Source organism: Prunus mume, linkage group LG1 (assembly GCF_029339155.1).
Source record: "Prunus mume cultivar Tortuosa linkage group LG1, ASM2933915v1, whole genome shotgun sequence".
Lineage (NCBI taxonomy): Eukaryota > Viridiplantae > Streptophyta > Magnoliopsida > Rosales > Rosaceae > Prunus > Prunus mume.
In genome coordinates, this window is record NC_142698.1 from 30759756 (window position 1) to 30771087 (window position 11332).

An 11332-nucleotide genomic window follows, 5' to 3' on the forward strand; every position below is an offset into this window, starting at 1 on the left:
GTCTGAAAATACTTTGTTGGGAAGCCCGAAAAGGCAAAGGCAACAACAAACAGAAAACAGGGGAGGTCCCCAGAGCAATACAAGTAAATCACAAGGAGGCCATTGATACCTCCCAGGAGAGAAAAGGAAATACAACAAGTAAACTACCTTATAACAGAAAGTTAACTACCAGGGCATGAGTTTTGGTTTCACTGGATTATTTTTATTATTATTATTTTTTGGTTTCATTGGTTTCATTGGATTATTAAATTGTGGTTTGAGTTACTTTTGAGAAAACCAAATGAAGAAATGCATTGCCATAAGAAAATGCAAAGAGAAAAAATTGACTAAAAGAATAAGAAGCAAAATTGACTAAAAGGCATGCAGAGCTTCAATGGTTGCAGCTATGCTCAAATCAACAAGAGCAGACCCATTCTCCTTTGAATCAGAAAGGGTAGACCAAACAATTTATTTCACTTTCCTCTGAAACCAAATCAACATAACAAGTACAGAAAATCAACAAAATACAAAAACACAACTAGACTAAATACACACACATATAAGAAGATGAGAAGACCAATAACCATACCACTATTGGAGCAAACCCCTAAGAATCCAAAACCAGTGCTCTCTCCAATCCCAAACCCAACATTTCCAAGCGCACCCAAAACCCCATCAACTCCTCACCCAACCCTCACTCTCTCCCCAACTTCTAACCACACCCACGTCCTCAACTTCCTCAAAACCCATATAAAAAACCCACCATTTTGACCCCAATCTTCCTCAATTCTCTCTTTTGTTCAGATTGTGCTTTGGATTTTAACAAGGGGGAGTTTGATAAATTTGGAGAACAAAAAGAGAATTGCTTGTACCTGTTGGAGAGACAAAGTTAAATTGGCTTTTTGCAAAAAACAAAATCATGTTGTACCTGTAGATTCTGCAGAAAACCAAATCAATGGATGATTTGTGCTCATGTTGGAGAGACATATGTAGAAAACCAATTTCGACCCATATGTAGAAAATGATTTGAACAATTTCGACCCATATGCAGCGAAAGCCTAATGGAAAGACAGAGTTAAAAGGCTGACTGAGTTAAAAAGCTAACGGAGTTAAAAGTTACTACAATTTTAAAACTAATATTACACGTGTCTTATTTCTATTGGTAGATACACCAGCCAGCTGGAATACCGAGTACCTACAAAAATTTCTCCAACTGTTGGATTGTATTTAAGAGACTACCAACACATGAATGCAATCCAACACTTAATATTAGAAGTATGTAACCAATATTCAACATAAAATACTTATTGTAGAATCTCTCAATATATATATATACACATAAATTCTCCTATGTTTGGATGTTATTATCGTGCATACGTCATGTATTTTCTACTATCCATTCGTATTTTCATCCCTGGTTACAATGTCCGCCGTCTGATCGCTGAAAGGCCTGAGGAGGAAGAGAAGCTGCGCAGCTTCTTGTAATTTTTCTTTTAAAAATGTCTGGAAAAAACGACACCTTTTTGAACCAAATTTAAAAAAGAAAAATTAAGAAAAAAGAAAACCAGTATCCCCAAAACTCACTCACCCACCCACCCTCCAAAACCCAATTTTCTATTATCTCCTCAACCCTAACCCCAATCTCTCTTGCAATTATGCACGGCTTGTTTGCTAGGCCATTAGCATCAATCAATAATATTTAGAAATACAATCTCTCTCGCCATCAGCTCCGTGGAAGACCAAGTCCATTTCTAATCCTTTTACTTTTCCATTTTTTATTTCTTTCTTTTTCTTTCTTTCAGTTTATTGCTTGACTTGATCTTTTCTAATCCTTCTTTCTCATGCAGACTTCAGATTAATCGCTAATTTTTTTTGAATATTTAAAATGGTGATTTGTTTTTATTAACGAAATCTCAGTAATATATGTCAAGTGCAATTAAATGAAATCTCAATAGGTTGATATTTAGGTTGTCTACTTTCTTAGCGATTAATGTCAATATTACAGTGTCATATTTGTTAAAAAAAAATTGGTGAGCTCCCTTTGACTAAACCCTCCACAGTCCCCTTTCCACGCAGTCTTTCTGAATCCGAAGCTGCTTCTGCTGCTTATAGTTATTTCTTGTCAAATGGGTAACGAAGCCCTTCAAATGAGTCTCCCGCTAGTGCTCTTGACGATCCTTACATTCTCAGCTTCTTCAGCAACAGCTTCAGCGAGCGATCGCAGCTACAATGTAGGAGATCATGTTCCCTTGTTCGTCAACAAAGTTGGCCCCTTGAACAACCCCAGGTACATCTTCCTCACTGCCAACTAAATTGCAGTTTGTTTATTTGTTGCTTGTCTATAACTTTTGTGAGAGGAAAACGATAGCTCCTTTTAGGTCCTGCTTGGTATGGTTTTCCAGAAACTCTCTCTATATATATATATTTCCTAATTTTCAGAAACAATGAAAATGAGGATGGAGTGGCATACCCACTTGGAAGGGTGCTTAAAGAATTTCATTTCAGCAAACTGTTTATGGGTCACTAAGAATTTGATGGTTCTGTGTGGATTTTAAAGACTGAGGCATAATTGTGGAATTTGATTACTTTGGAATGGGGTTTGATTGACAGTATTAAAATTAGAGCGATAGAAGGAGGGGTAGCAGTAAGTAGAACTACGATGAGGTTTAGGAAAGGCAGGGGATAAATTTTGTAGTATATGAACTGTTTGTGAATGTTTGATGAAATTAGTAGTTCTATGATCCGTGTTTGAATTCTCACTTATGCCTGTTTCCTTATCGATTTGCAAGGGTTAGAGATTAACCTTATGAATCAAATTTCAAGAAGAGTGATTTTAAAATGATTCAGGGGCTTCAATTGCAAATAATCTTGTTTGAGGTTTTGCATTGGTCCTAGTCTTTGTAGTGGCCATCTTTTCCACTTTCTTTTTTTAATTTTTTTTAATTTAAAGTTTGTTATCATGACCCCAGGATTATGCACGTATGGTTTCAGATCTAGATAATAGTGGGCACATTGCATGCTAGGAATTAAAGATGAATAATCTGTAAGATAATAATTTATCTTCCCGCCTTTTTTTTTCCACATTTAATTTGTTTCTCCTTTTTATTCTCTTGCAGTGAGACCTATCAATACTATGATTTGCCATTCTGCTGCCCAGGTTAGCCTTTAGGGTTAGAGTGACAATTTTATGGCGCAATGCTTGGTCGAACTATTGAAGAAGTAATGTAACCTGATATCAAGGATAGTAGTTGTTCTTAGGTTTTCTGCAAGTACATAGAATGCTAGTTCAAAAGAATGAGTTTTCCATAGTTCAATAACACCAGTTGGCTTGTATTGCCTTTGTATAACATAAAAAATGTTGGGAAAAAAAGTTAAACATCAAATACTCAAATCTTGTTGTTTCTCAAGTTTTGTTCGCCGTTGGGAATTAAATTCTGCTGTTTGTTTTGTCCAAATATTAACTAACGTTAGGTTCTTGATCAATTTGATTTGTTTTATAAGCCTTGTTTTGTCCAGAAACTGAGTTGCATTGCTATTTTTGATAACTTACTAAGTGATTGCTGATCATCATGGCTTGCAGATCCGGTAATCCAAAAGAAAGAATCCATTGGGGAAGTTTTGAATGGTGATCGTTTGGCCAACACCTTATATCAGTTGAATTTCAGGCAGGACAAAAATGGGGAGAGCTTGTGCCAGAAAAAGCTTAAAGTTGCTGAAGTTGCGAAATTTAGGGATGCTATCGTTAATGATTTTTACTTCCAGATGTATTATGATGATCTTCCAGTGTGGGGTTTCATTGGGAAAGTTGAAGATGAGAGTTGGACTATTAGTGACAAGGGGACCAAGTATTATCTATTCAAACATGTGCTGTTTGATGTTTTTTACAATGGGAACCAAATAATAGAAATACGTTCTTTTAGTGATCCAAATCATGTTGTTGATATAACAGAAGATGTTGATATTGACGTTGAGTTCACTTATTCAGTTAAATGGAATGCAACATCTATTCAGTTCCAGAACAGGATGGACAGATACTCAAAGGCCTCAATACTGCCAGTCCGCCTGAAAATTCATTGGTTCTCATTTATTAACTCCATTGTCATCATTGTGCTTTTGATGGGATTGCTTACCTTGCTAATAATGCGACGCCTCAAGAATGACCTGAGAAAGTAACACATTATCCGTAACCTTTTTCAACTACATGATGTATTGGAATGGTCAGCCTAATGTTATGCGTATTTGTTGTAGGTGCTCTAATGATGAAGAAGAAGACAAGGAGGTTGGTTGGAAATACATTCACGGTGATGTTTTCAGATATCCATCCAACATGCCCCTGTTTTGTGCTGTCTTGGGTGTGGGTACCCAACTGCTCATCATGTAAGTTACTTTATTGTTCTTCAATCAATCCTCTTCTTTCATGGATTTATATTCTGAAGGTAGCATGATCATAGATATTTTTTTTTCTTTTTTTTTCTTTTTACCATGATGGGACACCTATAGCGGGGCACCAATGTAGGTGTTGAAATGCCTTGTTGAAAAATTCAATGTGGCATTTCTTCCATGTGTTGTTTTATGCATAGGTTCATATATAAATATAGCTATAGAATTCTGCACTCAAATGTTGTGATTCAGTAATAATTGATAATGTATGAACTGTATGAGTGATTCAGTAATATTTTATAATGTATGGACTATACGTGTCAATGTTTAACTCTTTTTGTTATTTATTTTCTCTTCAGGGTCTGCATCTTATTTTTTCTGGCATTTTTTGGAGTCCTCTATCCCTACAATCGTGGAGCTCTGTTCACTTCTCTTGTCTTTATATGTACTCTTACCTCCATTGTCGCTGGATACACTGCTGCTGCTTTCCACACTCAATTTTCTGTGATTGGATGGGTAATTTTTTGTTTTTGTTTTTGTTTTTATAGTAAAGTTCTTTATCATATTGTTCTATGGTCACTAATATCCTTTAACTTCTTATCCTTATTTTTGTCATAAACGACGTTATTATCCAGGAGAGGAGTGTTCTTCTAACAGCGATTCTCTACCTGGGCCCATTGTTCGTGACATCGTCTATCCTTAATACAGTTGCTATATCTTATGGGGCAACAGCTGCAATACCTTTTGGCACCCTCTAGCAATTCTTCTTATATATGCATTTCTTGCCATCCCATTGCTTGCCTTGGGTGGGGTGATTGGATATTGTTTAAGGTCTGAATTTCAAGCACCTTGTGCTACAAAGCAATTTCCAAGAGAGATCCAACGATTAGCTTGGTACAGGAGAACACATTGTCAAATGTTTATCGGTGGTCTATTGCCGTTTAGTGCAATTGCCCTTCAGTTACACCACCTGTATGCAAGCATGTGGGGCTATAAAATTTACACTCTACCTGGAATTTTGTTTCTTACATTCATCATCCTCATCATAATGACTTCAATCTTGACTGTCGGTTTGACATACATTCAGCTTTCTGTTGAAGACCATGAATGGTGGTGGAGGTATGTTCTTTTCAGCATGCACTCACACTGACGAATCTAATACTGTTGTTGTGTAGAGTTGCATATATCTAAGCTTTTTTATTTCGAATGTGCTTTACTTTCTATTATTTGGCTGCCATGTTCAAGGTGATCTTGAATCCTTAACAACTACAAGGATTTGCTAGCTTAATAATCAATTTGTAGATGCTCTGAGTCAAGCTCTTTTTTTTCTTTTCTTTTTTGATGGCATTTCCTGTAGACATTGCTGATGTAGAAACCGGCATTTGTCTACTTTCTTTAAGTTGGAGATGGTATTTGCACAAATGCACAATGTTTATAATGTCTTTTGTGTGTCTGATGCAGGTCAGTGTTGTCTGGGGGTTCAACGGCTATTTTTATGTTTGCCTATAGCATTTACTTCTATGCCAGATCAAACATGACGGGTTTCATGCAACTATCCTTCTTTATTGGCTATAATGCTTGCATGTGTTATGCGTTCTTCTTAATGCTTGGTGCCATTAGTTTCCGTGTTTCCTTGATATTTGTTCGCCATATATACGGTGCTGTTAAAAGTGAATGAACAAATCCGGCCTTAATGCCCAATCTGCTTCCCATTACCTCACTCTTGCTCAGGAAATGCATGTGTAGTGAATTAGATTTGTAACATCCATGATTGAAGAAATCGAAACCATGATATAGAAGTTGGAAACTGTGGCTCTCAATGTATTCGTTTGTAATGCAATTTTTAGATGCTGACAAGTTGGCTTGAGTCCTGTTGTTGGCCTGTTGTTTTTGAATGATTATGCAGCATGCCTTAATTGCTCTTGCAAAACCGAAAAAAAAAAAAAAAAGAAAAGAAAATATCATGTTTGGCTTTCAGAATTAATGAAGATTCTTCTGTGTCTCTATATCTTCCCCGTCCTCAGTTGTTGGTTCTTTGCAACTATCATGATGGATTTATGATAATAATACAAATCATGGCTCAATATTGTCTTCACCAGAAAATGCCAATCAAAAGCCGGTTTCTACATCAGCAACGTGGCCTGAAATGTTCAATCCCAACATTTATAAGTTCACTAAATAAACTGGCCTTCAACCTGCCCTTGTGGTTAAGTGCTTGCACTAACTCCTAGTGGTCTTGGGTTCGAAGGTTGGTACCACATTCTCTATAAGTTCACTAAATAACGATTAGAGCTCTTGTTCATTTTATTTGAGATAGTTCAAACTAATCCGACCAACGTGTCGGGATCAGATCAACAAATTTTTTAAAAAAAAAAAAAAAAAAAAACTTGATTAGAGCTCTTGTTCAATCCCAATATTTATAAGTTCACTAAATAACGATTAGAGCTCTTGTTCATTTTATTTGAGATAGTTCAAACTAATCCGACCCAACAAACGTGTCGGGATCAGATCAACAAATTTTTTTATATATTAAAAAAAATAATAATATTAAAAAAAAAAAAAAAAACAAAAAAACTAGATAGATTAGCAATTGTAACCACCTTGTTCCCAGTAGCCTGAAATGTATCAACCGACCTCTTCTGGTCGACTATGGACACATCAAAACACGAATGCGGACCCCTTTGGTATCCTACATTCTTTTTGGTCGAACTTTGGTATCCTATTTGAATTCATTTTTTAAACTCAAAAACAATTTTTGAGTCTAAAGTCCATAATTCGCGCATGGTAAAGTCTATTTTACAAAAGCCCAACTCAAAAATAACTTTAAAAAGGCCCAATTTTAAAAACAAAAAAACAGAGATTTTACAATCCTTTTTTTTGGTCCCCTCTACTCCCTCATCCCTCTCTAGCCTCTCTCATTCCTCCCTCTCCCGTCTCTTCTCTCTCTCTCTCTCTCTCTCTCTCTCTCCTCCCTCTCTTGTATCTATCTCTCTTTTCCCTCTCTCGTCTCTTACCTCCCTCTCCTTTCTTTTAGTAATTTCAATTTGGGAATCTAGGATTTTTTATTTTCTAATATTAATTTCAAAATTTTCATATCTTAAAAATAATTTGGGGTTGAATACCAATTTTTAGATCTTAAAATTCGTATTTAAAAACTCAATTTTTTATTTTTGTTTACAAAAAAAGTCATAATTTTTGAGTTTTCTAGTAGGATACCAAACGGACCCTAAGTTTATGCTTGTCTCCTCAAAGAAATGAGAAGAGAAATGAACACATGTCTAAACAATGAAAAATAATAATAATAAAAAACTTGTAAATTAACACCAAGAGGCAAGAGCCCCACCAGACCACCGCACATTTTGAAGAGGTCCTTTTCTTTCAAGAGCCAAACATTATTTCTTCTTATGTTAAATTGATTGAATCAATTATCAAATGACCATTTTCAAATTACAATAATTAATAAATAAATATATAAAATTACCAAACTTAAAAAGGAACGTATCAATAATGTCGATGGTAAGAGCGCAGTTGGTTTGGTGCTCAAATTCAACTCTCACCCTAGAGGTCCTGGGTTAGAGGCATGGCATCTAGTGTGGAAAAACTCCCCCTCCTCCCGTCCCTAACTAATGCAAAAAAAGAGAATAAAAAAGATTAAATTTAATTTATGGGAAGTGAGGTTCAAACTTGGTATAAAAGGCAGACTCACTTTCCTAGCTAGGTTTAACATTATATGAATTGAGAAATTGATTTCTCAGTACGTCCACATCTTTGCCCTATTGAGAAATCAACTCCCTTATGCTCACTGGTTCCACCTCATAGATGCCCTTCCATTTTACCCACCAACCTCGTTGGACTAACCTCCAATTGCTTTAAAAATCGCACACATCATCACCCAACACATGTCCACCTCACGAACCCTAAAAAACACATACTATTCTAAATATTTTCTCTCATGAGAACTAAACCACACAAATATGAACCCAAAAGCTACCATGAGACGTAGATAACTCACTTGCCATACACCCCTATATTCATGACGTGTAATGTAAACCCCCACCCATTTTCTCTTTGGTTTTCCTCTCTTCCCACACCCAAACACAAACCCCAGCAAGCCTCCATAAAACCCCACACAGCCCATCAACAACTCTAGCCTCAAAATGAAGAGAACCCACTTCTCATTCATGGAAGAAAATCCCAACAATATAATCAACATGGGCAGCCAACAGATTCCTGCTTTTTCCGGGAAGAGAACCAAACACCACGACCCTAACAATCTTGTGGGATTTCAAAGCATGCAGCAGCCTGTGGAATTGCGTGGTGATGGTGGTGATCATCAGGTGCCCTACTTGTCGGGACGTGAGAGGCTGAAGAAGCACCAAGAGGAGGTGGCTGGCCGGGTGGCTATCCCCGATTCATGGGATCAGGAGGAGCTGCTCAAGGATTGGATCGATTATTCTCCGTTTGATGCGCTGTTGGTTCCAAAAGAACTCACTTCAGCTCGTGAAGCACTTGCCATGGAGGGACGTCGAGCAAGTAGTTCTCAAGGAGTGCTGAGAATAGAGAGTAGGTGTTGAAAAAGTGCTTAAAACTTTTGGGCATTTTATTTTATAATTTAGACAGTAAATCAGAATCATCATTTTCTTTAATTCTAAGTTAGTGTAATAAAAGGAATGTCTCTAGCTATGATATATCTTTCCCAGTACAAGGTAGCTATGACATGTGTATGAATAAAGAAAAGTAAAGATGTGCATGGAATTCTGGAATATATAGTACTGTTTTTTGGGGGAAATTGGAATACTCAAACTAAATACTTTCTTACTTATCATGTGATTCTAGCTTGTTTGAATCTAAATTATAGGTGAATTCTTGTTTGCATCTGCAACTTAGATTTGCATCAAGAGATTACGTATCTTCTATTTTGGGCTTGTTTGGTTTGCGGATTAAACTTCTTAAGAAAGAATTTTTTAGATGATGTATATCTTAAATTGTTTTTCATTTTCTAGGTTCAGCCTCCAAAGTTATCATGAATCTATATAGAGAATTTTGCTAATGGGTATAAAAGAGTTAAGATCGATGTAAAGAAAAAATATAAGCTATACAAAAAGAAATTAAATTTATTTAAACATAATGGGTTTAAAGAGTTAAGATCGATGTGATGAGTGTGAAAATTAATTAACATTTCTAAGTTAAGTTCAAAACAACGGGTTAATTAAAAATTAACATTAGAAAATTAAACTCTTAGAGTGGGAGTTGTAATATTGTCACTTTAACATAGTTATATGCAAGGTATAAAATATCTATAATATCGACAAAATATTGAGGATATTATCGTTTTTTCGAGTTTAAAATATTTTGGAACATATACACATATTGTATAATTATCAATAATATCGGAAAATATTGAGTTGATGATTTCTCACACGCTTCAACAACATTTGGCTAAAATATTGCGATAATATAGATAAATATCGAAACTATCGCTATATGGACTACGTCAACCAATCTCGGATCCATATGGGTGACATGTCATGCAAAACTATTTTGGGGATTTATCTCTACTATTCACAATACACTTACTTTACACATAGAGAAGATGAAGACAGTAAAAAATTTGAACCTCATAGGAACTCTATGTGGTACTAAGTCACTCATGTATCTTACCATACAATGTATAAAGTATAAAAAAATGTATATTATAAATAAATTATTATGGTGTGTTTAATCTTCTTTCATTATTACTATATATTTTATACACTCACAGTGTAACATCTAGGGAAAAAAAATTGATATTAATAAAATAAATAAATTTAACTTAATTATGAGTTGTAAATTCAAAAAACAGAAGAAGAAGAAGGGCAACGTGTAAGCAAGCCTTTGTTCTGATCTTCATTCTTCCCCCCTTCTCTCTTTCTCTTCAAAAAAATCTGATTTTGGGATGAGTTGTTCATCTATTGGAGGTGAGTCACCTAGTCTAGGCTAAGGATATTAATAGCATAAACTAGGATAAGTTTGGGAATGAAAGAAAAGAAATTTGGGTGAGGAAGAGAAAGGAGAATAGGAGGAAGAGAAGAAAAAAATTCTCTAAGGTGAGTCAATTTCGAAAGATTTGATTTTAACTTTGTCTTTGTGTGTTTCTAATCCCTTAAAGAGTATTTTGAGTCATTTGAGAGATGGGAAAATTGAATTGGAAGAGGTTGAATTTCTATTTTCGGGTTGGGTGGATAGAGCAATTTTTCAAGTGTGGTTGTTGTTGATTTTGGTTTCATTTTGGGTTTTTGATGAGTTCTATGATAGGTATGAAGTTTAGAAGAGTTTTTGGCAGCCTTAGAAACAATCTAGGGATGTTAGAATGGTTGGAAACAACTTTGAACAAATCTGGAAATTTGCATCTGGAAATTTGCAGTCTGCAAGCCTCACTTTGGCTCTCTTTTTCTCCCAATCCTTTGAGTGTTTGAGGAAGCCATTTGCTGGGTTTTAAACTAGACTTGGCAAGGAACAAAACACAATTGGTTTCGTCTAATTTGGTTGAGTTTTGATAGGTCAAACACATGTGCAAAATTTGCAAAAAAAAAAAAAAAAAAAAATCTATTTTCTGCAGAAAAACCAACCACGAGTCCAACTTTGGAGCTAGTTTTCTCCTTCGTTTTAGCTCCGTTTTAGTATGATTTGTTGGGTTAGAAACTAGAGGGAATAAGCTTCAAAACTACTACAAGTTTGCACATTTTCGTTAACGTTTGCTAGGTCAAAATGTCTCACAAAGTCTGGGATTTTAGTATGAAAAACAGAGAAAGTAGCAGGATTTTTTGAAGACGATGAACTACTGGAAACAAGCCCACTCACGGCTCCGGCGAGTGGCGGCTGTTCTGGCAGCCTCCGACGCCATATTTTTAGTCCATCCGACTTGATTTCTCGATCCGAGTCTGATGGTATAAGTTTCGGGTCATTTTGAGGGGTTTAGATTGGAGAGTGGGGT

The 11332-nt window shown here is 35.8% G+C and overlaps 1 protein-coding gene and 1 long non-coding RNA gene across 2 annotated transcripts; one reads left to right on the plus strand and one right to left on the minus strand.

The window, feature by feature from the left end:
• Positions 1–377: 377 nt before the first annotated feature.
• LOC148921588 (uncharacterized) lies at positions 378–1041 on the minus strand. The gene is made up of 2 exons (XR_016123535.1): positions 569–1041; positions 378–462 (listed from the first exon to the last, which is right to left on the minus strand). It is a non-coding gene; the product is annotated as an uncharacterized LOC148921588 (long non-coding RNA).
• Positions 1042–2039: 998 nt separating this feature from the next.
• On the plus strand, positions 2040–6226 carry LOC103327986 (transmembrane 9 superfamily member 5). The gene is given in 8 exon segments (XM_016791357.2): positions 2040–2266; positions 3096–3136; positions 3560–4148; positions 4228–4356; positions 4719–4875; positions 4995–5112; positions 5115–5478; positions 5821–6226. Coding segments are annotated over 8 exon segments (1776 nt in total). The 5' UTR covers positions 2040–2105; the 3' UTR covers positions 6038–6226.
• Positions 6227–11332: the final 5106 nt, after the last annotated feature.